The sequence below is a fragment of the Acromyrmex echinatior genome, chromosome 8 (genome assembly GCF_024713525.1).
Source record: "Acromyrmex echinatior isolate Ae372 chromosome 8, ASM2471352v2, whole genome shotgun sequence".
Lineage (NCBI taxonomy): Eukaryota > Metazoa > Arthropoda > Insecta > Hymenoptera > Formicidae > Acromyrmex > Acromyrmex echinatior.
Genome location: NC_141859.1, coordinates 7,105,325 through 7,133,234, shown reverse-complemented (window position 1 = coordinate 7,133,234; position 27,910 = coordinate 7,105,325). Strand labels below are relative to the sequence as shown.

Genomic DNA, 27,910 nt, shown 5'->3' with positions numbered 1-27,910 from the left:
AGCATATACAGGGTGGGCCATCTATTGGTACGTTTTTAAAAATGCGATCAAATGAGCATACATTGATATTTTTTATTAATTTTTTTTTTGTTGTGAAGCTAAAAGTATCCGCGTCAAGAATGAAAAACGATTTCGTTCATGTGGCTCCCTCTACTGGCCTTACAGTATGCCATTCGGTCACCCCAATTATTAATGACATTTTGGACTACCTCGGCGCCAATTTCACTCAAAACAGTCGTAATATAATGTCATCCACTAACATCCCTTTCTCACGAACTTTCCTCACCAATTTGCGTATAGCTCCTTCGGTGGGTGCTCTATCACGACCCATATTTCTTTTCAAAATTCGTACAGTTTCGGCGACACAGCACTGACTTTGAAAATAAGTTTTTAAAATTTCAAAACGCTCTTCAAGAGAAAACATGTTGTTTCGTGCCGCGGACGGTATGACTAATAAACTGTCAAAATTTCGGGTCTGTAGCTCGTTCGGTGTTGCCATACGACGAAATTCAAAAACGTACCAATAGATGGCCCACCCTGTAGTACTTTCGTATTATATGGGATGTAACTGTTATGTACAACACGTGTTATTATTACATTTAGGTCGCGGTCCAATTCACGCTAACATCCCTTAAGAATCATTTCAGCCTTGTTGTTTATGAAATGTTAAACAAGGGTAAATAATGCTCACGAGCATTGTGAACTTGAATCAGTCGTTATATTGCGTGTGAAATTATACAATAACATTGATGTTATGTTCGTTGATGTTACTGAGTAGGCGTAGATTGGTGTTTACTGAATAAACAGTTTAAACCTGCTCACTAAAAAAAATTTCTGGTTGAAAATGAATAAATAAAGAATTTTCTGATTAAATTTATTAGAATTCTGATTAAATTTATTAGTTAGTTAGTAGAATTCTAGTTGAGATAATCGGAATTCTGGTTGATATAATATTTCTGCTAAAATGTACTTCTTATTTTTACCAGGATAATTATATCAAACTAGAATTCTAGTAAATTTAACCAGAAAATTTTGATTCATCCGTTTTCCACCAGAATTACTTTAATCCAATCAGACCATTTTTCTCAGTGCTTCATTAGATCTAGGAGTCAATAGATAATTATATAGATCATGGATGCATTCACGAAAACGGAGTATTTAACGGATAGAATTAACGGATAGCGCGATGCAATTGATATGAATTTATTCAGCGATATGAATGCCAACGAGTTCAGATTACGTAAGCTTTCGATATTGACACGGTGCATTTACTGGCACACCGGGGTGTTTACACAAAGCAAAGAGCAGAAAGCTCGAGAGTCGAGACGAGATGGTGGTCTCGAGGAAAACAGGCTTTTATGCGATCCTTCGAGCACTGCACTTAAGATAAATGACGAATAAAACGCGAATGAGACTGAATCTCTCCAATCGTTGAATCCAATTTGGATCTAATTATCTCGCTTCTTCCTCTTTTTCTTCTTGCTCCATTATATAATGTAACGGGTTTTGCGCGTCCCATTAATAATTAATGTTGCAGGTTTTTCCAAATAAAAGACACAAATGAGTCATTTGAAATGACACACATGGAAAGAATGCTAAAGTATCTAAACATTTAGCTAGATATACTGAGAAAAATATCTAGTTAAATTAATTGGAATTCTGATTGAAAATAGCCGAATCAGAATTTTCTGATAAATTCACTAAATTCTAGTCGAGATAATCAGAATTCCAATTGATATAATAAAAAAATTTTCTATAGTTCGTTCATTTTCAACCAGATATTTTTTTCAGTGTAAAAATAATTTTGTTAGATCATAAAAATAATTATGTATACTGCAGAAATCTCAAGCATAATGAATGATGTTGAAAAAAATTTTTACATTCTAGCAACCAATTTGAGCATTTTACATAATTATTTACTCCAATTAAATTATTTTTAAATTTGTGTCTAGCTAAATTTTTAGCTAACTTGAGCAAAACTATCCTTTCCAGTAAATTCATCCTTGTTTGATATTGACAAGCAACAATTCACTATATTTAGGATCAACCGTACTCTTTCGAGGTCGTAAAATTAATTATTACATTGATTAATTACAATTTTATATTTATAAAATTATATTAATACAAGTTATCAATAAAAATTGATTTCGAAATTTCATTTTATTAAATATCTATATTCAATGCATAAAATTATACTCCCTTCTTCCACTCTGGATCGTTATCTTTTTTTTTTTAAATGTACATATGTACCCTTTTCTTGTGATTCAAATGATAATCCTGTGTTGCACCATGTCATTTGTATCTCTCGTTGAAAACAGCCACTATCTACTCGTTCGCCGATGGCGTAATACTTTCCCTTACATTACGAGTTACGACTGACCCCATAAAATTTCTAATTGCGCGACTTGCGTCATTCAGTCAATCGTTAAACACCGCGGGGAAGGAAAAAACCCCGCGGTAGATCTCATTTTGCGCGATAGTCCGAAATTTACGGCGGATCGTTCGCACATTGTCAGACTTCTCTAAAAGTTTTCCCTGGATCAGCGAAGGTCTGTGAAAAATGCGCCGAGGATGGCGTGTTATCGACAGGTCCACTTTAATTAGGGCGAACGGGGAAAGAGGGTGAAGTGGGGACTGAAAGGGGTGGAGGGATACCAGGGTGAACTCTTTCGTACTGACCTTCTTAACTTGAAAGTGCTCCGGCCTAAGATTCTCGATGATTTCCTGATCGGGTTTGGTGGGCTGCGGGACCGACGACCGGAACCCGTCGAGTACACCCTTGATCGTGAACTTCTTCATCGCGTCTGTCAAATGGGGTCGACCACTCAGGGGGGATCACATGTGCAATCGCCGCCGTCCGTCTACGAAATCACGGCCAGGAATTCGAAGCTCTAGCTCGCCGTGGCTCCTCTCTCTCTCTCTTTCTTTGCTCCGGGCTCATTCGCGGAAATCCAATGACATGTTTTCACTCTTTCTCTCTCTTTCGCGGGCGCGATCAACTTCTCGACGTTGAAAGCACTGTTGCTGCTGCCGCCGTCGTCGATGTTGATCCTCTCTACATTTTGACAATACGTGTCAGTAGACGTGTCAGTGGAGCCGCTCCGCTCCGCTCCGCTCCGCGCCGCGCCGCGCTGTGTCACAGAGACACAGACGGGATGCCGCGATCGTATGTCGTCCGTTCTCTCGCGTCGCGCACCAGCGGTTTGCTTCGAGGGTACGATGATAGAATCGTTAAACACTTTAGGAGGAACGACAACCATCGGTCGAACCTCACGACCGTCCTCGACGCTTTTACGCCGTACGCTGGAACGCCGAGCGCAGGCCGAGACGTGGCGAAGCTCTGTGTTTTCGTAGTTGACAGCAATGCGGTGTTGTTTAATCGCGCCAGGATCAATAACTGGCAACAGGCTCATGTGGAGTTTCGCACGGCCGCGAGCGCCGTGCTGCGCAGGCGCGATGCACGCTACGGCTCGCCGCGCATTCGCGAGCGGCGAGCGCTCGCGATTGGCCGAATTCGCGCAATGACGTGCGACGCGTCCGGGGTCACGGGCGCTTACGGGAACCCTGGGGGCACAGCTCATTTCAGATTGTTCAAGATTATATACGCTATTCTCCGACTTCTCGTCTAAAGGTCTGTTTTTTATTGCTGCACTTTTTGAACTCACAGTGCAATAAATGGAAATGAAACAAATATACGTTTATTTCACTTCAAATTATTATACCGGTTCAGAGTGCAGAAATAAAAAAACAGACCTTAAATATTCGCGTTTCGTGACTGTTGGCTAAGAAAAAAAGGATACGACTTTTTCAGGGATTGTTTTATTTTTCCATTTTCTTATATATTTTTCTTCACAGAAACAAAAATTATCGTAATAATGACGCTACACTTAAGAAAAAATTGGGTGTTAAATACAGTTAATTAAATCCTTATACAAACCACATCGTTACGAAATCGTTGTCAGTTATGCTTAAAATTGAATTATTTAAAAAATTAATTCAATTGAATCAACAACTCTATTATTCTGATCGATGAGTTGAAATCTATATATTTAGATCTGGTTCTAATATTTCTTTTATTGTGTGCAGCCCTTAATTTTAATTTTTATCCCTAATTTTTTATTTCTTCAATACTTCATATTTATTCTTGTTCTTAATATTTCCTCCTATTGTATGCAGAGTTCCTTAAAATCACTTTGATTAACTCCGATTAATTTTAATTGACAATTAGTCCATTGGAATTGACAATCGTATTTGTTATTTCGCTTAATGACTGCAGCTGCGATTGGTCAATTCCAATGGATTAATCATCGATTAAAGTTAATCGAAATTGCTATTATTATTATTATTATCTGACTATCATTTATTATTAGATATTATTGTTCAAACATTAATAACGTTAAAAAACGTCACTTTCATTTATAATATTTTAATTGAGAGAGCATCACTGTTTTTTGAATGATCAACAGTCATCATGATCACATGTGAATATTTAAATTAGAGAAAATAAGCACCAGATGTACTTTGATGCGTGGCAAGTTGACATTGTAAATCAACCTTAAGGCTGCTTTAAACTATTTCGGAGGTATACTTTTGTGAAGTATAGCATAACATCTAATAAAAATAATAATTATTCTTGTTTATAATATTATGATAACAATTTCAATCAAACAATCAATTCGAGCAGCAAAATTATTTATAGCGACATTTAGCTATATATAATCCGCCGTCCATTACAATTTTTAATCTTCCTTATCATATTTTCTTACTTTAAAAATGCCACAATTCAAAAAATTAATTTTTCAGAAAAGGAGAAAAATTATTTTTCAACTTAGTACAGAAAATTTCATTTACAGATTAAATATAATATTAACAAAAAGAATATATTCTTAATAAAAAGAATATATTCTTAAGATTAAATGTCATTTTTGTTTCACAATTCTTAAAAAATCACCCCTTAGCACACAAAAATTATCAAAATCATTATAGTTAAAAAAGGCCCTGTAATAATTTGATGATTTTTTTTTAACTCCTTTTCGAATTGTGACATTTTTAAAGGTGCTATATATCGAAGCAAAAATTAATAATTTTATCCTTTTTAAAGTATTATTTATTCATGATTATTAGTTGTGTTTTAATATACGATAATTATTTTAGAACGTCCTCCTTTGATTCAATTTCTAATAACGCATCTTTACGAGATGTTTGTCAGCCAATCAACGCGTCGCACGCGTACGATTTGTTGCACATGTGAGTACACCTTGAGGGATTGGCATCAATTAACATATTTGGTACGGAAAGGATAAATCAGGATAAATCGTGAGGATCGTGAAGAGCGTGAATAGAGTCAGTCTACGGATTATTTTTCGCGGCGGAAAGAAAGATCCGAGTTGTTGAGAGAGAAGGTATTCCGCAATCTGTAAGAGCGGGATTCAAGCATCGTAGGTCCAGGTCCAGGTTAGCCCTTAAATTCGTGGTGTATTTCTCCTTTCACGCGTTCTTCTGTTTTCCCCTTGTGCTAGTTTGACACTTTCTGACTTGTCTCTCACACATACAGCTGTTATGGACATGGTGATGTCGAATTTGCAACAGCAACGCCAAGTGACGGAGCAGCTGCGCCGCGAGGCCGCCTTGAAGCGGATCACGGTGAGCAAAGCCGTCGAAGACATCATGAAGTACATCACCGAGCATGAGCAGGAGGACTGCCTGCTGGTGGGCTTCTCATCACAGAAGTCGAATCCCTTTCGTGAGAAAAGCACCTGTGTCGTACTTTAAGCCTGCGTGCTTGAAGTAAAGGATGGCACAGGAGAGACTAATGATAATATCACTTTTACATCTTTTTAATTGCGTTTAATTGGTTCGTTGCAGCAATAAGTATATATATATATATTCAAGATTGTAGGATCTAAGTAATTTTCTATTTAAATTATTTTATGATAAATATTTATATAAGATTGTTGAAAGTGTGCAAAAATTAGAATTTTCTACCTTAATATTTGCCGTTAGAAATGCACATTTTGCATAAAATTTATTTAAGATTTTTTTCTCAAAACATAGTTAAACAATTCTGTGTGAGTTATACAGGAATTAGCACGTGCCTTACCCTAATCAAAATGACTAACTGTAGCAGATGTATTTAAAATAGAACATAACAATGTATTTTGATATACATATACAAATGGAAATATTGTTAAACATTCATATGCATTTAAATTGTTAGAATATTACCATCTTGGTGCCTTAATAATTTTATCTTCCTACATCTATAATAGTATTCTAATAAAATATATTAAAAACAACAATGGATATTTTAATAACAAAACGTTATATATTGCCAAATAAAAAACTGACAGGTTTATATTTATATAAATTTTATGATGTTACATTGTGCATTAATTAGAATCATTTCTAAATATCTATATCCATTTCAAGACTGATAGCATGAAATTATATAACAAAATAAAATTGAAATATTCTAAAGAAGCAAGATTTTAACATACAATTTCATAGGTATATACATAAGTGCATATTTTTGTGAAATAAAATGTAGCATTTAAAAACAAACAGTATTTCTATCTTTTATATAGTACGATACTACCTATTTTTTTAAGGTCTTTATTATACAAGTAATTTTCAAGAAAATGCGAAACAAAATTTCTATGTATCATTAAAAATATTTTCATCATGTAACATATTCCACATGCATAATCACATATTTTAATAAACATATCTTCTATTTTTTTTTACCTTTTTTTGCTTTTGTTGGACCATCATTGACAAATAGTAAATCAGGATACACATCATAAAATTCAGATATTAAATCACTTGTTTTCTGTTTAGCCATTAAATCTGAAAAAAAGTTGGCATTAATCTATAATTTGATATAAATTTATTTTTTCTACCCAAGTAATGAGATCTTTTACTCTCTGTACACTCCAGACCAAAAATTCGGAAACATTTTTTATTCTCTTGATTTTTTGAATTAACATTATTTATTCAAATATCCAACAATTCTTTACTCAATATATAACTTATATATTTTTTCACAATAAATTTTACTAAATTTTTTAGAATCAAAACCAATAATTATTACAATTATTAAAATATTAGGTGTTGGAATTAATTCATAGCGTTTTACAAGTGATGGGAAGTACTTTCATTAATGTATTTTTTAATGCTCATGTGAAATAAATAACATTCTTTCATTAAAAAACGCTACGAATTAATTCCAACACCTAATACTTCTCTAAAGAATTATTGTTAAAAAAAACATTGTTATGGATATTTGAAGTATAATCCTAAATGTTAGTTTTTAAGAAGTCCAAACTTCGCTTGAAATATATATATTAGGTGTTGGAATTAATTCGTAGCGTTTTTTAATGAAAGAATGTTATTTATTTCACATGAGCATTAAAAAATACATTAATGAAAGTACTTCCCATAACTTGTAAAACGCTACGAATTAATTCCAACACCTAATATTTTTTTTATTTGTTATCTCAATAAATATTACTTACATGATTTCTCGATGGAATCAATCGGTGGAGGGCCAGGTTCTTTGTCCAGAGCTAACTTCTCCACTATTTGTATCTGACACTCTAATTTATAAGATCTAAAATTATACGGATGGTAATTCATATCGAGTCGATCGATCGTTTTTTTCCACAGCGCAACTTCCTTGTCCGATACAGAATTCTGCGTATCATAATGTAGCAACGCTTCGCTCTTGTCTCCTATGCTCCCTAATATAAAATTAAATTCATTAAGTAAAGAATATCTTGTATCTCTTTCTAATAGTGTAATTATGTAAAATATAATTAGACATACCCTGAAATGCGACTTTCGATAAATAAAAGCCGCCCAATTCAGCGTTCGGAATCATGTAGCAGAGATTAGTTTGTGTATTCAACCGCATTGTGAACGCGCACACTATCATTTTACTTTTAGTCGCACATTTATTTAATAAAGCGCTGAAGAACAATAGATTGTCTGCAAAAAGAAACTATGATCACATTTGACATTACTTTTAAGGCTAATCTACAATGTGCTCTTTACTTCCTGTTTCTTACTTTTTACCTCTTGTCTTCGTACTTATTTTATTTCTTCGTTTTCTCTCATAGAGATAAAAGTTTGAAAAACTTCGGAAAAGACATGAAAAGATTATCAATAAAATACACAAAAGAAAAAAAGAAAAAAAGGAAAAAATACAAGCAAAAAAGGAAGCAAAGAGCATATATAGATCAGCCTTTACATAATAATTAAATGTTGTGGTATCATAAATAGTGTTATCACATTTCACGTATATCTCTGTGAAATTTTATGGTACACAATAAATTAAACGCGCATTAATTTTTTTATTGTGCATTATATATATATATGCGTTACCTTTACGAGTACTACCATAATCCGCTCTAACAAAGTACTTCCGTTTAACATGATATCTGAAAAGGTCACTAGGTATAGGCCTTACACCAATTATCTTGATGGCTGGTGGATATAAATGCTTTATCCGTAAGAGTTCCTTTCGCGTGAAACGCAGCTTCTTGCCACCGATCAATTCCTTAGTTTCCAAGTTAACTTCCTCTGGTATCATAAAAGGTAAATCAGATTCCTCATTGTCACTGTCTTCCTAAATTAAACAAATCAGGTATAAGAAATAAATTTAAGATATTTTACATGTAATTTAACCCTAATCGGAACTCGTGTTCACGGGTTACAGTATATCTTAATTTTAAATTAATATATCTTTGCTCAAAGTTGACATAGTTGAACTTTTTTTGTCACTTTGAAGGTCAAGATCCGAGAAATAAGATCATGTAACTTAAAATTATATAAGATTGTGAAAAATATTTCTTATAAATAATTTTTCACAATATAATTGAAGAAAATACAGAGAAAAAGAAGAATTGGGCTCGAAGAAGACCGATTAAGATTAAGCAAATTTTTACGTTACGTTTAGCGAGAGATATACACCTCATCATTAGAAAAATTGATATCCTTAAAATAGGTTGATCTGGACAAAACTTGATTAGTCGCTTTGCTTAGTGGCTTCGTTTGCAAACATCTACGTTTTCTGTAAAATGATATTTGCGTTTTTGCTTGTGCAAAATTTAATTATAATATTACGAAATTAATATTATTCTTACACAAAGACCTACCTGCCCAGAGTACGCACTGCTAAATCAATCTCCACACCATCGCATATCTGAAAGGATAAGCGTGCGATATTTTTGGATGGTGCTTTAATCTGTTGTACCAAGTCAACGAGTGACGTCCTTCTGTAAACGCCTATCTCCATCTTCCTCGACAACATTTCTAAATCTTTATAGAACTCATCGAGCGGCCAATTATTTCTCAAATCGATCACATGTAGATTAATGTTCAACTCCTTCAAAGATTTCGCCTTTGCTCTGATGCGATGCTTTTCGTCGTCCGAATAGTCGGGGTTATAACATGTGATCAAAACTATTCTACGTTTAGTGAGGACTGTTTTTATTTTCAAGAAGATATCCGTGGCATATGTCAATGCATCAAGAAGCAGAGCATTATTTTTTAATTTCATACTCTCATAACCCTTCATGTTACTTTTAGCTGTAAAAATCAGGAAAAAAAACAATGAAAGTTGTGACTCACATTTTTAAGGAATATGCTACATTTATCGATTGTAACTTACTTAGTTTTCTAATCTGTTGTAAATCATCCAAAGTAACAACTCTGAGTTCTTGCAGAGTCTGAATGTTTGTCCATGGTGAATTTGAGTCACTCTTTTCTGTACCAAATAGCACTACGCCCATCCAATCTTGCATACTCCATGCTAGCTTTTGCCGAAGAATTTGTTTGTATAGCTGAAAAGATAATGAATGACAATCAGTTATATGTAATTCTTTAACCAACAAGTCCCATTCTTTTTTATCTGAATTTCTTATACATAACTTTTCTTTTTTTTTCTGATGTGATAGGAAAAAGAAGAAAGTTCATTTAAAAAGAATGAGTTTCAAACTAACATGCAATGTTATAACCGACCTTAAAAAACTTTTCGATGTAAGTGATTTTTTTGTCATCAATATCAGATGAATGCATAAACATTTTTTCTGTACAATCGACGAGAAATAATGTGGCTTCTCGTACTCCGTACCACTGACTCGCTTGCGAATCTACTTCCTCATCTTGTGACATTTCTATTATCAACATATAATTACTATTTATTACTATTATTTTGTAGTTAAATAATCAACATATAATTTATTACTATTATTTTGCAGTTAAACAATATATCGAAGAACACATATGAACATTTTAAAGTTGTCCAAACGATGTTAGAATTTCGAAAATATTTTATGATTATGAAAAAAATAGATTTAAATATATAAATTATTTTAAGTAAGATACTGTTATAAATTTGTACACAAATACACTTTAGCATTTTAGATTTACCAATTAATTAGAAAATATGATAAAGTATTACTCACTTCTGAAAAAAAATTAAAATCGACGTTGATGTCACAAAAATAAAAAATCTGCGAAATCTTTCTTGTTTATATGAACTGCTATGAACGAAGAAAATTCGACTGCGTTCAGCAGAAGAAACTAATCAGTTAACACTTAGTGATTATTTAATATGATTGGTTCTTACCATTAGTTCTTTGTTGGATCTAAGTGTAAGAACCAATCATATTAAAAAAAAAAACTAAGCGCTAACGGCTAATTGTGGCTAATCGATTAATTTTCTCTGTTGATCGCAGCCATTATTTACTTTTTCATCGCTAATTGCTGACACGTACACATTAACGTCGCAAATAACTGCAAGTTACATATAAATAATGTTTTTTGTTGAATAGTATTGGGTCATCTAAAAAGTATCCGCGGTACTTTGTCACTAGATATATGACCATCAACACACATCTAGTGACAAAAAACCGCGGATACTTTTTAGATGACCCAATATATACTTTTGAAACTTAAATGAGATAGGTATACGTTTATAATTGGCGAAAGTGAGAGAGTTCTAATCTAGCTATAATCTAGTGCAAGAATGAAAAACAGACCTAGATCTCTTCGTGTTGCTTAAAATTCCCAATGTTTGCTTTAAAATGAGATAGATATGTATTGTTATTTAAGTACGAAAAGAGAAAGCGAAGATGCTGAGTGTAAAAAGTGCAAACAGCAATAGGAGTGGCGCACTTGCACACAGTTCAATTGCACACTACTCACATCGACCTAGTAATGTTTCTAGTAATTTTTCATTTCTTCGCCAATAAGAGACCAACATGTGAGATCTTATGAATGATTTTTAAAACGATAACATAATGAAAATTTGTTTAATGAAAATTTATTTTTAAAATTCGTTTAATAACAATTGATTTTTAAACTTTATTAATAAAAATTTATTTTTATTTTACAATTTATATGATTGCTTGGCCTGAGCCAAACAATAAATACATTATACATCCTAATGCATCAATAACAGCTATAAATAAAAAGACAGCAGGCCAACTGTGTGTCACATGTAGAATATGTCCAGAAAAATATACACCGAGAAAACCTGAAAAAAAAAGAAAATATATTAGCTGTTCATGTGATTGATTATATTAATTACTTACCAGGTATCGCGCCAACAGTATTCATCAAACCGAATACGCTGCCAGAGTGCTTTGGTGCAAGATCCGAAGGATTAACAGCGATAGCGTTATTGTGAAAGCCTGAGCCACCAATAATTAACGCGAGACAAAGTATGGCATTTTCAAAACTTTCCACTTTCGCTATGGGGAATATGTATATGAATGTTATTTAAAGAATTATTAAAAATTATTAAATACTTTTTTTATTAGATTCTTTCATTTCGTACAAAAACGTGTCAAATAATGTAATATTGGAATTAACAAAGGCTAAGCAAATAATTACTTTATTTAAAAAGAACTTTGTTATGGATATTTAAATAACTAATCCCAAAAATGTCAAATTTTCCAGACTTTTGTTGTATAAATCTTGATTACCAAGGATCAAGCTTACCCAAAAATAATAGACTTCCAATTTCGATGACAAAACAAATCGTTTGGATTGTTTTGCGTGTCACAGTAACAGAATAACCGGCTTTAATTATCTCTTCTGACAGAGCTTTGCCCAAGAATGTACAAGGTAACATCGATAGCCATGGCACCATATTTACAATCCAGCCCTGTTAATTAAAGTTTATTCAACATGATATAGCAAGAAAAAAATTACTTATGTTGTTATTACAAATTACTTATTATTTAGCGTTTTCTCGGCTATGAATATGAGATATTATTTACTACCTTTGTTATAGAATACTTCTTATGTCTTTTCTTTTCACATACTTTCATATACTTTTCATAGACTTTCTAAGCAATAATACTTAGAATAAAAATTAGATAATAATATTACCCTGATTTCAGGAAATGTGTCATGGAAATATGTAGGCATCCATGAAAGTAGTACAAAGAAACAGTTATTTTGGCAAGCATGTCCAATAACACAGGACCTGAAAATTATAAAAATCAATTAACAATCACAAACATAAATGAGAAAATTGGTTTATAAAACATATTATATTTATCTTATAAATCTTATGATCATAATCTTGTATAATTTTCATAATTGAATGATTCAGATCATTTGTATAAATTAAAGTATGTATGCTTAATTCAAGCTTTCATTATTTTTGGGTAAAATCATAAGTTTTCGAAATCAACAAAGTTAGGAAAATATGATCGGCAAAGAGATTGCACTATCTAAAATTCTAAAAATTTTCCACATTTCCAAGAACTGCGATTCCGAGAATTCATGATTTAAAACGCGAAAATCAAAAACGTTAAATCAATAGAGTTTTAGGAAAGTCATTCAATCTAATTGCTATGGTTAATTGATTATAAAAGTCTCTCTTTGTACCTCTAGCCTATACAAATATAAAACAGGTTTCGAAAATATTGAAGCTCATGCATTATAATTACCAGAAAGGAGGTTGTGATAGAAGTTTGGACCAAGGCAAAGTGTAGTCGGTAGACTTGATAGAAGCTGTTTTTTCCTTAAAAGGCAGAGTGTGGTAGCTTAATAAAGCTGTCCATGCCAAACTCATGCCTCCTACATAAATAAATTAGTAAGCACCACAAACATTTCTCATTTCTGCTTAAAAATAAAATTAACAAAGAGATATATTCAACTATTAAATTATTCTTACATGACGTCTCAAAAACTATCATCATTTATCTGTGGATTCTTCAATTAATTTGACATCGATTTACATAAGCTACATTGTACCTAACGCTCGAAAGACAGTCATCCAGTTATAATTTTCCAGAAGATATGAGCCTAAAGACCCAGTGAGTAGAGTGCCCAGAGCAGATCCTGATGTTAATAAGCTAAAAAAGGAGGCCCTTTCTGCCTCGTGCAAGCGTTGACTGATCAAGCTAATCATGCTAGGAAAATGCATTCCTGTAAGTGACAAGTGTCATATTATCCTCCATCGCCAGCAATAATACTTGAAAATTACCTTGGAATGCTCCGTTTATCATTCTCACTGCTGCAACAAGCAGAACGGATGTCCCATCTCCGGAAAAAAATTCTATAATTTCTGGCATGACGAAAGTTGTTGCCGACCAACCAAGAGCAGATATCCACAATACTCTCTGGCCACCGATTTTGTCGCTAATGTAGCCACTGGCTACTTGCGTCAATGTATATCCCCAGAAGAAGCTCGACAATATTATGCCTGAGTCCGATTTGGACCAATTCTTCTCCTGACTGACAACAGGTATCAGCAGAGGAACAGATGTACGTGTAGCATATATCAGACATGTTCCACATAGCAATGACAGGAACCATTTCTGCCTCTCCCTCCTGAACAATAGAGACTTCTTATAACCTAATCTTGCCAGTATTTGTAATAGCAATTGTAAAGATAATAATTCTGATCAAATTTTGATTATTTTAATTAATAGAATTTAAAGCATATTTTAATTACAATTTGTTATATCTAATCTAATCTGCTCATTTAGAAATTAAATTTTAATAACTCCAGGTGTATATAAAATAAATACAAGTTGCTTGACAAGTTAATTACTGATTATTAAGTTAGAATTAATTTAATAAGAGCTTTGATCAAACTTTGATTAATGCAATTGATAGAATTGCTTAAAGCAAATTTTTTTATTATAATTATCTCTAATCTGTTCTTTTGTAAATTAAACTATAAAAAATTAATAATTATGTATTCGTTGACAAGCCAATGCTGTTTAATAATATGTTAATCACTGATTAAGTAAAATCGGAGTTTAGTTAAAGTCATAAATAATTAATGAATCAGCGACTCCTTTGTTTAGAAAATCGGTGACCGCCTACAAAACGACGTATCCCGCTGATTATACCTCGACCAGGATGACGCGGTTCTGTCATCAAACGGAGTGTCCAGCGATATCTGTAACTGCATTGTTTATGAATTCGTTTAGTTTGTAGATGTCAATTTCCGTGCCTCGGCTCTTGTTAACGTCCTGCCGGAGCACGTAATTTTCACGCGCATATTTAGCGTTGTTAATACGTAGTTAATCTGTCAAGTTTCACCGTGCACATCAGTGCACGTCACGCTAACCTCCGTCTCCGTGTCCTCCGCGCGTCTTCATTTTAATTCGGATCGGAACTCTGGGGTCTCTCGGAAGCTTTCAACGAAGACCTACGAGTTACGAGAGCGCTGCAGAGTTCGGCATATACATCTTAACTCCAGTTCGAAATCGGTCCTGACAAAGGACTCTGAATGTAAATACTCATTTATTTTAGTCGCATAAAATACACATGAAAATATTAAGTATAAAGAAAAAATATAAAATATAAGTACATAAATGCGTATATCGAGAGATCGCATAAGAAATGCGATGAGAACTACGCATAATTAAATATTGAATTGATAATTAATGGACGTATTGATTTTGTGCGTATCGCTTTTGCGCAAATCTGCCTGGACTTTGACATTTTTTTGTTGATAAGAGAGGAAAATAAGAGGGAAAATAGATACAGAAACACTGGCGCATATGTATACAATGCAATAAGATGTGATAAGTGATTTAATAATGACGTCGGTTCTGAATTTGGATAAATATCTGTCTATCTTTTCGAAAACTGCTATGTGCAAAAGCTAGATATATTTATTTATTTATTTCGAATTGCGTTGTGCAAGTCATGATATGCATGAAGTGTTTAACTGCATCTAAGAACTACTTTGAAGAACTTTGACAGAAATGACAGAGGTAAATTAAATATACAGGGGATAGACAAAGTAATGTAAATACTTGAGAAATATATTATTTCTTTACTATTTGTTTTAATAAAAGGTTGGTTCATTTTTATCCACTCTTAATACACATTTTACTCTTGAAATAGTTACTCTCCGCAGAACATAAATTAATAGTAAAAATACTAAACATTATTATTTCCCAGCAAATGACTGGATTAAAATGGATTGAAATTTTTTTCTATTCGATGCATATTTTAAATAGCGAATACTTTTTTTTGGATTTAATTCAATTGGATGCAATTGGATTAAAAAACTGCATTTCCTAGTCAAAATTTTGAATTGAACAATATTCACAATGTGTGTGTATAGAAAAAGCTAATATTATTTTTAGATTGAAGGGGTAGAGATATGCAATTCCTATAAATGAATAAAAATGCATTCAGGATTGAAAAGCATTCATTTTAACATTCGTGAATCAATATTTCTGAAAATCTGAATTCATTTTAATTCATTTCAATCCATTCTCGTTTGCTGGGTTTGCACTCAACAATATAAATTAATACATATATCTATTCACTTCAGCTATGTAAAGTCAAGAAAGATATTTGAGTTACAAATAAATTTATCCATCCTTGACTGTACTTCATCATTATAATTAATTAGGTCTAGCCTTAAACCTTATTCCTCTAACTATACTTTCTTCATTCAACAATAAGAATATAATACATAATGTAACAGACAACAGTTACATTGTTGAATAGGAAATTACAACATTGATGTAATGTTATTATTAATTTGTGTTCTGCAGATCAATGCTTGAATATTTATCAATAGAATATAATTATATAATATATATTTATATAATTTTTTCATTCTATTTTCCAAAATTTTTCCAAAAGATTTTTTCCTTCAATATATTTTTAAAACAATTAAAGATATTTTGTTAGAAAAATGATATAATATTACACTGCAGCAGTTATATTATTCAAGCATACATGACTTTATTTTAACGAGGATAGAAACTATATTAAAAACAAATAATAGGCGAACTTGTTATTAATAAAACAAATAATAGGGTTGAGAAGTAATTCGTTACTTTAATAAAATTATAGTTAAAGTTTCTTTTTTCAATAATTATAACTGTGTGTTCTTTTCTTTTCCATCCATAACTGTAACTCAGTTACAGTACATTTTTTTGTAACTGTAATTTAATAGTTACTTTTTATAAACTTATTCAACATATTGACTGATAAAAATGAAGCACTCAGTAAACAATCTATTTCTTAGAATTGGAATATATCTTTATTCTTAATAATTATTCTCCCTAAATGTTTGTAAAAATTAAGAATTAAACTAAAAGTCTTTTAGTATCTGAATGTATTTTAATATTAATTCCATAATTCTGATTTCAACAGAAGTATACATATTAATTTGTTATAAATGAAATAGCGAATGATTGAATGTAACAAATATTTTAGTATTATCAGAAATGTAAGATTCTTGTATTTAAAATAAAAAAGTGTAAAAAAGTTACAAAAAATAACTAAAAAATACGAAATACTTTTCCAAATTAACTTGTAATAATAAAAATTACTTTTCGAGAAAAAAATTGTAACTAGTTTACTTATTTTTACAAAATACTTTCATAATCCTGACAAGTAGATAATATATTTCTCAAGTGTTTACATTATTTTGTCCATTCTCTATATAGTCATGTTGTTCTGCAGTATTAATGCTGCTTAGTGTTGCCTTTTTTTTAGCCTATCTTATATTTCTGCTAATTTCAGATGAGTAAACACAGGTTGTTTTATTTCAGACACAAAACGACAGTATATACGATTCAATAATCATGTATTGTAAGTATACCTGCAACACTTCACTAGTTTGTCACATTACTTATTCTATCATTTTGAAAGAGGAATGAAGGATTGATGTTTAATTTCAGACGAAGAACAGGCTAAAAAATGCCAGACATTTTTACAACATTCCAACGTTCGTAAATTTATCCTCAGATTTAAGGAGCAGTTGGCCCGCAATCCGTTTCTGCAGGTGGCTACCTTCATTGCATTAGCATCGCTTCTTGCACCCATCTTCTTGTTTATTATATTTGGTATCGTCAGCGCTATATTTGTATTTATTGGTTTTATGATAGTTCAAGGTAAGCAATCTTACATTTCTTATTCTTGATCACAGAGCTGCTGTTGCTGGACACTAAACAAGCACATATTGTTTTCAGGGACAGTATTAGCTATTGGCGCGAGTATTTTAAGCTGTATACTTTTCTTCGTCATAAGTACTATTACAATGGTAGGATTATTTATCCTTTGTGTTTATTATATATTGCATTATACGAACCGTGTGTTTAATCTTTTGATCTCTAAAACATAACTGTACATAAAGAATTGTATAATAAAAATCTTTAATAAAAGAATTAAAAAAAAAATAAAAAGATAAAAATTAAAGTGTTTATTATTACAGGTTTAGCACAAATATATACAGGATAAGGTGATATAATTTTGAACACGGTACAATTCTGAACGAAATAAAAGAGTTTAATTCAATTTCCGAAATTCAAGTTCAATTTTTTTCTTTGTTCTACTCTTCAGAATCTTGTCCACACAAAGAGGATTATTAAACCTGTATCTCAAAAATTCAATTCAAATTTTATTTCGTTCAGAATTATATTATGAAATTGTATCACCTTATCCTAGATCAATATACATCTTCATATATTATCTATTTCTAAAAGTAATCAAGTATTAAAATTGTATCATCTTGTTTAGATATAATATTTATACTAGTTTGGTGGAAGATTCTCATTTCTGACTTCAGCTTCGCTCGTAGACAAATATATTTCATGCCACAGTGAGTCGGTTAACTCTTTATTAATCTCTTGAGTATCATAACAGAAATGGTGAATGTAGTCGCGTCTGTTTGAAACGTCTGTGTCAAGAATTAAGGATATGCATATCTATTACTTGTTGGCAAAAGAAGTAGCTAGTGTGAAATACAAAATCGTACTTGATATATTTTATATATTAGCTAATTTCATATATATAAATATTTAGAAAAAGGATACAGCCTTGAATACTGTGCTTTGAATGTATAGCTTCAAAATCCCACTGTATCCTTGTTAAGTCCTTATACAAATTCAACTTTTTCCTATGAAACAAACAAAATTATGACAATATCATAAAACAGATTGCATTAATAAATGATAATACATGCCTTCCTTGTTCCAGCAATTGTTGATCTTGTAAATTTGGTTTAATAGACATCAAGTTAGTACGTTTCCCTTCCAACTGTTTAATCTCTTGTAAGAGTTTCTTGTTCTCTGCTTCCAGCTCATCCTAAAAAATATTCTGCAATAATAAACATCCATAGACTTTCTGGAAAAAATAAAAATATATTACACTCACTAAATAATTCTTCTCTTCTGATAACTTATTATTCTTGCTCTCTAAAGTTTGAATTTCCATATGCAGTGTCTCTTTCGTAGCAGCCAAGTTTGACGTTAATTCCTTAATCTTAGTTTCATCCTCTAAAAATATATAGGGGTTATATATAAAAGGAAATATATAACACAATGTATTCTATCATTTCAGGACTTCAAGCAATACAATAACTTATTGGCTTATTTTCTATCAAATTAAATTATTCCATATACTCAATAGTAAAATTTACCATTGAATCGTTGATTTTGGTCTTTTTTAATTTCATCTAGTTTTTCTACTGTGGACAGTAATAATCCTTTGAGCGTCGATGTATCAATGTTTACGAATTTCATTTTCAACGATTCTATCCAATGATCCTCCATAATTTGATATTAAAACCAATATTAAAATTATACTAAAGTTAATTAATCTCACAACTTGTCAAAACACAAAATGTTTTTTACATTTGTTTCTTACACGTTTACATTTGTTACTTTTACGTTTAAACTTTACACGTTACAAAATTTGAATCATCTGTAACAGGATTGATAAACTTCTCAATAGGTGACAAGTCTGTTCCTAAAGACGCCTTTTTATGCTCACGTGAAATCAACGCTCATTTTCAACATCAAAACTTTTGTTCACGTTGCTTGAAATCTTCAAAAATGTTTGCACTTAAAATGAGATAAATATATATTCGTGTGTCAAAGAGAAAGAAAGCGATGATGTTTAGTGCAAAAACAACGCGAACAGACCTTACGTTTATACACCAATTACTCGATTGGTCAATTAATTTGTTATCAGAATTGCCAATAACAAGACTTTAAAATTTGTCTTAATTTTTAACCTATTCATGTTACGAGAAAAGTATAGCGCGGATGATAAATTAGATTTTGAAATTAAATTTCTTCTAAATTAAATTTTTACAAACAAATACATATTTTGTAACAGATTAATTGTTGAGAAATTAGGTTAAAGATGGCGAGTTTTCAGTTTAGCAATTGGCAACACTTAAATTTAAAGTACAATTTCACGTGCTGCTAAAATCAACACTGCCATCTAACATTTCGTTGTACTCCGTGGCCGAAGCCCGAGTCCAACCGAGGTGTATCGAACGTAGCCGAACAAATCGCCAACCGTAACTACGGCAAGTAGAGAGATGGAAAATTGAGAGACACGTAAAACATGGCGGAAGCCGTTGTGGATGGAAGTCCGATGTCTCGGTTTTTTTGCCACAAATGCAGCGTCGAAATCGAGCGTCTGCTGCCGGTAAGTACGTCGTGATGTTCCTCATCGTCTTGGGCCACTCATTTGTAACGCGTGACGCGGAATCGCCGCGGTGATACGTCCATCCCCGATATAACTGTCATCCCATATCATGCGAAATTTCTGTCTCTTCTCTTTCCCCCCTCGTCCCCGCAATAAACGTAGCTTGTCCAATTCTCTTTCACATCGAACGACGAGGTCAACAATAACGCTCGTTAACTTCCCCGCAGCTTCGCGATTTCTCGAAACCTTGACGGCAATCACACGGTCGAATCGCGTTTATACACGTTTATGTCTGTCGTGAACTCTCCTTCCTTCGTAGGAAGCATGCTACGCACGTTCTCGCGATCGTTGTTCCCGATGGAACTCCTCCGATGAAATTTCGCCGTGAGACGACGTGTTTTGATCAAGCCGCGGACAAGGGCGTTCATCGACGACCTCGACTATTTTGGAATTCTTGTCTGATTAATCTGGCTCTTTGAACGAAATTAGTAAGAGCATAAATATGCACCAATCTACTTTTTTTTCTCTTGTTTCATGTTATACTTTTTGTTTCATTTGGAATGAGATATTTATATCCTTGCGTTCTAGAAGAAAAATGTGTACATGTTACTTTGTTTATCTTATTGTCCTTTTCTAAAGTATTTTTAAAGTGCTCAGAGATATTGCTGTCTCATTGTGATTGATTTTATTTTATTATTGTTCATAGACATTTGGCTGCATTCAGTAGGAACTAATCATAGGAAACTAATCAGTGCTTAGTGATTCTTTAATATGATTGGTTCTTGCCTTTAATTCTTTGTTGAAGCTAAGTGTAAGAATCAATTAATATTGAAGAATTATTAAGGGTGATATTTCATTTGTGCGTTCTTGTCACACAACAAATTTTTCAAGCCTGATTGGCTATGGGATAGAGAGATCCTCGGATCTCTCTATTCTGTACACATTTGTCGTACGACAAAAATGTACAAAAGAAATAGCATCTTAAAGCTGCTGTTTTATTCGTGTGTTTCTATCGTATGACACAGACTTTTTCAAGCTTCGGTTGACTATAAGATAGAGAGATCCAAGGACTTCTTTGTCTTACACACATTTGTGATATGACAAAAATGCACAAATGAAATAACACCCTAAAAGCTAATTGATTAATTTTTTCTCTGCTGAACGCAGTTAACAACTCTGGACTGACCAAGTTAGACTTTGAAGTCAATATTTTGTAAATTCTGGTAGATAAATTCAAATCTGTAAAAAAAATAAATAAAATTTGATTTTTATGATTAAAAACTTGTTAAAGCTTTTGTAAGTATTTCACAAGTTTTCATAAGTTTTTGTAAGTGCTTATTCAGACTTACATAATTTGGAATGATATAAAAGTATTTGAAGTTTAAAGAGCCAGGTTGCTGATGGAAGATACGAATTCTACATGGCCAATGGAAGATTACAACAAATTCAGTCTCGTATACTAAATTGGTGCATATTAAAAGCTGTTGCGAAGTTAATGTAAAAGCGTATAAAATCTTTTAAACGATTAAATACTCAATAATGATATTGTCATGCTACTTAACAATGTATATATGTATTGTCAAAGTTTATTATATTATGCTTCTGGATTTAGATACTGTATGTAAAGCAGCCTTTAATGTGCTAATCCAGTATAGTGCTAAATTTACTATTAATAAATGATTCCAAATAAGGTTAATATTTCATGTATTGTACAACAAATCTTTTTAAGTCTGTTGATTAGCTGCAGGACAAAAAGATTTTCCGATCTTTTTGTTATTTTGATTCTATAACTAATCAATAGACTTAAAGTTTGTCGTACAATACATGGAATATAAGCCTAATACGTGGTGTTTTGCAACAAGAAACTTATATAACACAATGATCATTTCATCTTTGATTTTTTTAACATTGACAAATAAAAAAGTAAAAATTTACTGTATTATATTGTCATCTGTGTTTTTTTGTTGGAAAGCATCTATAAAGTCCAAAATCGGGATATAAGACATTTTATAAGATGTCTTTTAAACAGTTATTACAAAAATGTCTTAAGATTTGTCCCGAATATGGACTTTGATTTTCTGGGATATATTCATTCTGCATGTATTTAACCCGACATCATTGTGATGCTAAAATGTTACACGATTGTTGAGGTAGATCATGAACCAATGAAATATTTTTTTGATCTATTTTCGCAATGTCAACAATAGTTTTAGAAAGTCTTAGCTTCAGCTATAGGGCAGTTAGTTAAAATCTACGAAGTATGTAAGAAAATACAGATGTTTAAAAAATGTCTCGGGTCATTACGACCCAGCCACAATGACGCCGGGTTAATTTGCAAGTGTCTAACTAATACGAGCATGTACATATGTCCCAGGCAATCTGTCGAAGACAGACTTTGCAATCTACATTGCGTAACTCAGACTCCCATGACATTTCACTTCCAATTAGAATTATACGTGTCCACGATGCGCGAGCGGTTTCATTGAAGAGTTGGAGAGCAGCAGCAATGAGGGCAGCTCAGGTATGGATATGAACAGCGAAGAACTGAGTGATGGGGATATCGACATCTTGACCTTGAACGTGAGTTTAAATTTAATTAAGCCAAGAATTATTGACAAATCATTAGAAATATATAAACTCTACATCCATTTGTTACAACCTTCACAGCGCTCTGACCGTGATCGTGATATAATAGAGATGATAATGGGTCTCTCGAATACATATACCAATCAACAATTGAACACCAGTCAACAGCCGGGTGGAGGCAATAGGAACTATGTGCTCGGGAGCAGAAGGAGGTCCAATTGGTCTCGTAATCCTCAAGATGGACGTCGTACCAGCAGGTATCTTTTCTGTACCAAACTGCCACACATCGATGGCTACCTTTAACAGAAAAAAGCTTTGCAATTGTAATATTTAATATAATTGATTTATACATTTAGATCCAGCGAGGAACTGGATTTAAATATATATAGGGCAAGATCAATCATATTAAAAAATTTTACAAGAGTTGTAAAGCTGCGTCTATTGAACACAGTCATTATTTTGCAACTATTGGAAATTTTCTTTGCTAAGATAGGATACTATTATCTCAGATCTAAAAATATAATCCAATCAGCGAGAAGAAAACTGTCAATAGTTGCAAAATAAACATTCTGGGTCCATTGATGTCACATGTAATGATGCAGTTTTCAAAGATCGCTAGATAATTGAATTTACCTGTTTGACATTAAATTTGACAAATGGTGTATTTGGTCCCTTCTTCCATCTTTGTAAATGCAAAATTATATATTTATTTTAATGTCTTGTATGCATGATACTTGGAAAATTGATAAGGTAATAATTTAATTTTTTTTTTTTTTTTTACGAAATAGCAATCGTAGAAGACAAGAGAGCCTACAGATGCCTATAGAGAATTTCATACAAGATTTTATCTTCAATCTTTCGGGAGCAGCGAGTCTAAGCAATTCTGTGGGTCAAGATGCACAGCCATCTGTGTAAGTTGTTTTAAGTGATAAATACTACTTGTGATATTAGCCTGTATAATTATAAAATAAAGATACGTTATATTTCTTTCTATCATAATAGATCGATATTTATAGCATTTTAAATTTACATATTCTCAAGAAATATTTTTTCACATTCATTTTTTCATTTTCATATTATTGTAATTATTTAAATTTTTACATTTCGATCTGTTTTTTTTTCTCACAAATATTCATTTTCATAAAACCACATGAATTGTCATCAATTGTAAACATGCTTTTCCAACAGTGATGGCAACAGTAAATATTTAAAAAGTTCATTCATCCGTGAGGGTACAAGTCATTAAACAATTTTATTTAATCTTTAGTATTACTAAAATAAAACAAAATAATGTAGATTCAATGTTAGACTGTTCTTGGGAAATCCTGGAGATTATGTTTGGGGTCGTGATGGATTAGACGCTATTGTTACCCAATTATTGAATCAAATGGATGGTACTGGACCACCACCATTATCACGCAATCAGATCGATGAGATACCTACTACTACTATAACGCAAAGTCAAGTTGGTTAGTATCCAATAATATATATTGACATGTAGTTTGTGATATCTATATACATCTATCATCTTTTAAGATCTTTATCATTTGGGAAGCAGAACGACATGCCAGATAATTTAAATAGTTGATAAGGATCTGAAAGAAACACCAGAATGTTTTTTAAATGTTATATTAAGCAATTATATTTTCATACATAGAAGTATCTTCGTTGCAATGCATTTGATTTATTTTATCTATTATAATTGTTTCTAGGCCTATTCTTTTCAGCTAAATTTCTTAGATGATTCATCTCTTTTCTATTTTTCTCTCTATGTTAGAGGGGAGAAAAAAAAGAAAAGAATTTAAGAAGTTCAGCTAAGAAGAAGGTCTACTTTAAATCACTCTGATAACTTCTCGTTCCTTTTTCTTTATGCAGATTGTAAGCTACAATGTTCCGTTTGCTGGGAAGATTTTAAGCTGTCCGAACCTGTTAGACAATTGCCATGCCAGCACGTTTATCACGCACCATGCATTGTACCCTGGCTGGAATTAGTAAGCTGAAAAATTTTCAAGTTTTAAGAACCTATATAATATCATTACCGAAATAATCTTTTCCTTTTGTTTTTCTTTTCATTTTCTAGCACGGAACCTGTCCCATTTGCAGACAGAACTTGGGAGATCAAAATCAGGCTGAAGCAAACCAAGATGCTGCAGCCAACATAGCTGGATCCACTTTAGCCGGATCTAGTTTCGCTGCTTTGTTTAGGTAAGTTCTGTAATAAAATATTTATTACACAAATTTGTATTTTATTATTTAATTTTTCATGCAATAAAATTGACAACAGTTATTATAGAAGGATCTTAGATGACGTTGTTGTGCAACGAAAATTTTTTGTTTTTTTCTTTGTTTTCTATTTACTTAAATTGCCTGCATTCGTAAATATTTTGAATGTGTATTATGTGTGATATAGGGCAGCAAATGAAGCGCACCGAACAGGACAGCCAATTAGCCGGACATCATCTACTTCGTCATCTACTTCATCAGAGTAGCTGCAGTGCTTGTTCAAGTGAGATACGAGTGATATTTTTCTTTCAACTATCCGGTTTCATAATTAGCCGAATGTATAATCTATTTTTAACACATTGATACCATTTGGCATTTTCTTGCCTTTAAGTAAGGCAAATATCTCTTTACAGATTAAACATGTCGACTACAAAATTCGAATCATTATCACTTCGATTCATAATCAATCGATATTGGCTCAATAAGTTCGATGAACTATTTTGTTCTACGTTCAAAAAATTGTACTAAGTGAGATATCAGCCAAAATGGTTAAAAATCATATATTAAATTGTTACATTTGTCTCTGCCTGTTGCTATTTTAACATTCAACATTAAGACATTACTTGCGCTAAACTATAATATCTCACGATCTTCACTAATGCCATTTGATTCAATATTTATAATACTTGATTGAATGATTATATACTGAAACGTTCCAGGCATTGACGAATCATATGCATTGTTACATTTCAATGCAGATAGGAGATTTTATTTTATGATTTAATTCGAATGAAATGAAATAAAAAAAACTCCGAAAAAAGAAGCAACCTACATAGACATCTTTATAGACATTATTTATGCGTAGGCAATTTTATTTTGAGTAATGTTAATTTAACGAAACTCGAATCAACAAATTTTGAGCTATTTATATAAAGTATAATTTTTATTTGTCGCCGAGGCTCAGTAAAATCAATGTAAGCTTAAGAATAAACATGATGATTCGCGATTTGAAAGCAAATTAATAAATTCAAATGATAAATCGGGAATTTTAAAAAATAAAAGTATTTCATGTTCCTGCTTTCTTCCAAGATATATATGTATTTGGAATTAGAACATATCACGCGAATCAAGAAATCTAGCAGTCAGAAAGTTAATGGAATTAGTATAGAATTTACATATCGAGATTCCGTTTTCTTTCTATAAATATTCTGAAAATTATAAAAAAAAAGAACATTGACAATTACATTATTATGGTTCATACATTTCATACAGCTAATAAAAGCTACCGTTTTATCTCCACTCTATCAATTTTCATATATAGCGAAGTTATGTTCAAAGTTAGATATTGTTCAACTAATAGCGAACATCGCTAAAATACATGACATGATCGTATCATGTTCATGGAACATGACAATCGTAATGTCTTCCAAGATTAATTTTGAGAGCGAAGCAAAGAAAAAAAATGCGATTTTTGGAAATGGGTGTGCTATCCAGTATTTTTTCTTTTTTAATAATTGTATATTAGCAATTGCAATGGCTATGCGCCTCCGAATCTCTGCTGCAGCTCTAGCTGCTGCTATATTCTTTTACATTGACATATTTTTATTCTTGTAAACCATTTTTACTAAAATGAAGTTAAAAGCTAATGAAAATAAATGAGTATTCGTTAACTTAAAGCGAAGATACGCTCCATGAAAAGAAAGCAGGAAGAGCGAACAGTTTTTGAACGCTGCTTTGATTGTGACGAAGTGGGGGTAAAAAGCTAGTTTTCCTTCGCTGCATGAAATTTTACTTTCTTCATTCTTTTAAATTTAATCCTCTGACTGTTGTAACATGTATCTATTAAGGTATTCTATACCTTGATTATGACTATCTGAGTCTCGACGAATAAAGACGCGTGAATGTGTAACAACAAATTGCTTTGTTCAGTTCTCTTAGTGCGTAAAAACTGTTTGACATGTGCATTAATTCTCGTAAAGCTGATTTTTACAACGCAAATGCATATGATTGAAATGCATTCGCATTACATATGCAGCATACATATATACTATATACTTCTATAGTAAAGATATTTCAGAAAATATGCGCACTCATGAAGATAAACCCTTGCATCCACAATTGTGTAGTTTGCAGCAATCGACGAAGTTACACACATTGTATAAACATAAAATAGGATATAGCATAAAGAAAACGATTAGAAATTGTATCTAAATTCTTCCGGCCGATGTTATTGCGTATTCAATCGAATCGGAGTTACTTTCGCGCTACCTGTACATATGCAATGAGCAAGCATTCTGCTAGTATGCGCGTTAACAAAAACAAATATCGCGCTGTATTACTAGACGTCTATTTCAATTATGTTTTACACATAATTCTGTCGCTCGTTTTTCCTTTTCACAATGATAAAAATGTTTTAAGAAAGTTAAATATTACAATAGAAAGAAAGTTGAGTTTTGCATATGCAAGACTATTACTGAATTTCTTTTTTAATATGCAAAGTTCAGAGTAAGAATGCCAATGTGTATAGAAAATATAGTTTATCTATAACAAGTTGTAGTTTCCCTTTAAACTTGTATTTCAAAAAAGATGATTTTTTGCACTTTTGCGAAACCTTGTCAACTATGAGACTTGTAAATTTTGCAATATTTGGAATAATTTTTGCTGTCGGACACGTCCAAGGTTCGGAATCGGACATTTTTGGAATTTGTTCCTATATATATAACGAGAAACGACAAAAAATCTCACAATATTATTGTGTTTAAGATTAACAATTAATTCAATTACAAACTAAATATACAAATTATACGAATATAATTAGTGAAAGAATGAATATTATCGATCTAACTAGTAACGTTTAAAGTAGCATTGATACGATATGAGGTTGCTTTCAGGAAAAGTGTATTTTTTTAAATACTAGCTCTTTACGTTCCTGATACTTTTCAATGTGTCAACAAGCAGCGATATTTGTGTTAATTATATAAAATAAAATAGGATATTTTTCGTTTGTTATGTATGTATAATATAAAAATACAGAATTTAATGATGTTTATATACCTACATGCTTTCTAGCATATAGTAGTCTGTAAATTTATTAGAGTATTATGGGACATATTTATTCGTCAATAAAAAGAGAGATCTAATATAATGTGAGATACATAGA

General features: G+C 32.0%; 7 protein-coding genes across 17 annotated transcripts in view; 3 read left to right on the top strand and 4 right to left on the bottom strand.

The window, feature by feature from the left end:
- The window catches only part of Tomosyn (syntaxin-binding protein tomosyn), a 46,098-nt gene extending 42,670 nt beyond the window's left edge, over window positions 1-3,428 (bottom strand). For 5 of the 9 annotated variants that reach the window (XM_087408675.1, XM_011050889.2, XM_011050890.2 and 2 more), the window contains exon 1: window positions 2,680-3,428. In XM_087408675.1, coding sequence (XP_087264801.1) covers window positions 2,680-2,799 — 120 coding nt within the window. In that variant the 5' untranslated portion in view covers window positions 2,800-3,428. The remainder of the gene's footprint in view (window positions 1-2,679) is intronic. The other 4 variants (XM_011050894.2, XM_087408673.1, XM_087408674.1 and 1 more) reach the window with 2 other exon arrangements.
- A 1,794-nt stretch (window positions 3,429-5,222) lies between these two features.
- Window positions 5,223-6,561, top strand: Ggamma1 (guanine nucleotide-binding protein subunit gamma-1). The gene is made up of 2 exons (XM_011050897.2): window positions 5,223-5,454; window positions 5,555-6,561. The coding sequence occupies exon 2, from the start codon at window positions 5,560-5,562 to the stop codon at window positions 5,770-5,772; it is 213 nt and encodes a 70-aa protein (XP_011049199.1). The 5' UTR covers window positions 5,223-5,454; window positions 5,555-5,559; the 3' UTR covers window positions 5,773-6,561.
- On the bottom strand, window positions 6,322-10,622 carry LOC105142960 (ATP-dependent DNA helicase 2 subunit 1). Of its 2 annotated transcripts, none has more exons than XM_011050898.2 (9): window positions 10,467-10,622; window positions 10,021-10,175; window positions 9,671-9,842; window positions 9,156-9,588; window positions 8,971-9,070; window positions 8,383-8,626; window positions 7,825-7,986; window positions 7,515-7,739; window positions 6,322-6,846 (listed from the first exon to the last, which is right to left on the bottom strand). In XM_011050898.2, the coding sequence occupies exons 2-9, from the start codon at window positions 10,171-10,173 to the stop codon at window positions 6,731-6,733; spliced, it is 1,605 nt and encodes a 534-aa protein (XP_011049200.1). In that variant the 5' UTR covers window positions 10,174-10,175; window positions 10,467-10,622; the 3' UTR covers window positions 6,322-6,730. The 2 variants fall into 2 exon arrangements, with proteins under 2 accessions (XP_011049200.1, XP_087264802.1); XM_087408676.1 differs by having other exon boundaries at window positions 10,021-10,195; window positions 10,467-10,619.
- A 735-nt stretch (window positions 10,623-11,357) lies between these two features.
- On the bottom strand, window positions 11,358-14,760 carry MFS18 (major facilitator superfamily transporter 18). Its single transcript, XM_011050902.2, has 8 exons — window positions 14,379-14,760; window positions 13,505-13,851; window positions 13,273-13,446; window positions 12,966-13,095; window positions 12,400-12,496; window positions 12,007-12,172; window positions 11,598-11,756; window positions 11,358-11,539 (listed from the first exon to the last, which is right to left on the bottom strand). Exons 1-8 carry the CDS (start codon window positions 14,438-14,440, stop codon window positions 11,400-11,402), a joined length of 1,275 nt encoding a protein of 424 aa, XP_011049204.1. The 5' UTR covers window positions 14,441-14,760; the 3' UTR covers window positions 11,358-11,399.
- A 9-nt stretch (window positions 14,761-14,769) lies between these two features.
- LOC105142961 (uncharacterized) lies at window positions 14,770-17,700 on the top strand. Its single transcript, XM_011050899.2, has 4 exons — window positions 14,770-15,251; window positions 17,055-17,094; window positions 17,184-17,396; window positions 17,475-17,700. Exons 1-4 carry the CDS (start codon window positions 15,243-15,245, stop codon window positions 17,624-17,626), a joined length of 414 nt encoding a protein of 137 aa, XP_011049201.1. The 5' UTR covers window positions 14,770-15,242; the 3' UTR covers window positions 17,627-17,700.
- LOC105142963 (uncharacterized) lies at window positions 17,690-19,485 on the bottom strand. The gene is made up of 5 exons (XM_011050903.2): window positions 18,923-19,485; window positions 18,658-18,779; window positions 18,467-18,588; window positions 18,318-18,400; window positions 17,690-18,181 (listed from the first exon to the last, which is right to left on the bottom strand). Exons 1-5 carry the CDS (start codon window positions 19,053-19,055, stop codon window positions 18,036-18,038), a joined length of 606 nt encoding a protein of 201 aa, XP_011049205.1. The 5' UTR covers window positions 19,056-19,485; the 3' UTR covers window positions 17,690-18,035.
- A 309-nt stretch (window positions 19,486-19,794) lies between these two features.
- Window positions 19,795-27,904, top strand: Iru (E3 ubiquitin-protein ligase Iruka). Of its 2 annotated transcripts, none has more exons than XM_011050905.2 (8): window positions 19,795-19,941; window positions 22,390-22,521; window positions 22,609-22,784; window positions 23,316-23,438; window positions 23,836-23,996; window positions 24,403-24,518; window positions 24,608-24,732; window positions 24,938-27,904. In XM_011050905.2, exons 1-8 carry the CDS (start codon window positions 19,858-19,860, stop codon window positions 25,014-25,016), a joined length of 996 nt encoding a protein of 331 aa, XP_011049207.1. In that variant the 5' UTR covers window positions 19,795-19,857; the 3' UTR covers window positions 25,017-27,904. The 2 variants fall into 2 exon arrangements, with proteins under 2 accessions (XP_011049207.1, XP_011049206.1); XM_011050904.2 differs by having other exon boundaries at window positions 23,824-23,996.
- Window positions 27,905-27,910: the final 6 nt, after the last annotated feature.

What these genes read in the sequence shown, in the direction of transcription:
- Ggamma1 (XM_011050897.2), top strand. Translation starts at nt 5,560, where the DNA reads ATGGACATGGTGATGTCGAATTTGCAACAGCAACGCCAAGTGACGGAG.
- LOC105142963 (XM_011050903.2), bottom strand. Translation starts at nt 19,055, where the DNA reads ATGGAGGATCATTGGATAGAATCGTTGAAAATGAAATTCGTAAACATT. An exon ending in CAGAAGAGAAGAATTATTTA is followed by an intron (nt 18,589 to 18,657) that starts GTGAGTGTAATA and finishes AATATTTTTTAG; the next exon opens with GATGAGCTGGAAGCAGAGAA. An exon ending in CAATTGCTGGAACAAGGAAG is followed by an intron (nt 18,401 to 18,466) that starts GCATGTATTATC and finishes TTTGTTTCATAG; the next exon opens with GAAAAAGTTGAATTTGTATA.
- LOC105142960 (XM_087408676.1), bottom strand. Translation starts at nt 10,188, where the DNA reads ATGTTGATAATAGAAATGTCACAAGATGAGGAAGTAGATTCGCAAGCG. An exon ending in ACATCGAAAAGTTTTTTAAG is followed by an intron (nt 9,843 to 10,020) that starts GTCGGTTATAAC and finishes TTATCTTTTCAG; the next exon opens with CTATACAAACAAATTCTTCG. An exon ending in GCAGTGCGTACTCTGGGCAG is followed by an intron (nt 9,071 to 9,155) that starts GTAGGTCTTTGT and finishes ATCATTTTACAG; the next exon opens with AAAACGTAGATGTTTGCAAA.
- MFS18 (XM_011050902.2), bottom strand. Translation starts at nt 14,440, where the DNA reads ATGCAGTTACAGATATCGCTGGACACTCCGTTTGATGACAGAACCGCG. An exon ending in GATAAACGGAGCATTCCAAG is followed by an intron (nt 13,447 to 13,504) that starts GTAATTTTCAAG and finishes TGTCACTTACAG; the next exon opens with GAATGCATTTTCCTAGCATG. An exon ending in ACACATTTCCTGAAATCAGG is followed by an intron (nt 12,173 to 12,399) that starts GTAATATTATTA and finishes TTTAATTAACAG; the next exon opens with GGCTGGATTGTAAATATGGT.
- Iru (XM_011050904.2), top strand. Translation starts at nt 19,858, where the DNA reads ATGGCGGAAGCCGTTGTGGATGGAAGTCCGATGTCTCGGTTTTTTTGC. An exon ending in AAATCGAGCGTCTGCTGCCG is followed by an intron (nt 19,942 to 22,389) that starts GTAAGTACGTCG and finishes ACTTCCAATTAG; the next exon opens with AATTATACGTGTCCACGATG. An exon ending in TATAACGCAAAGTCAAGTTG is followed by an intron (nt 23,997 to 24,402) that starts GTTAGTATCCAA and finishes TTCTTTATGCAG; the next exon opens with ATTGTAAGCTACAATGTTCC.
- LOC105142961 (XM_011050899.2), top strand. An exon ending in CGATTCAATAATCATGTATT is followed by an intron (nt 17,095 to 17,183) that starts GTAAGTATACCT and finishes GTTTAATTTCAG; the next exon opens with ACGAAGAACAGGCTAAAAAA. An exon ending in TGGTTTTATGATAGTTCAAG is followed by an intron (nt 17,397 to 17,474) that starts GTAAGCAATCTT and finishes TATTGTTTTCAG; the next exon opens with GGACAGTATTAGCTATTGGC.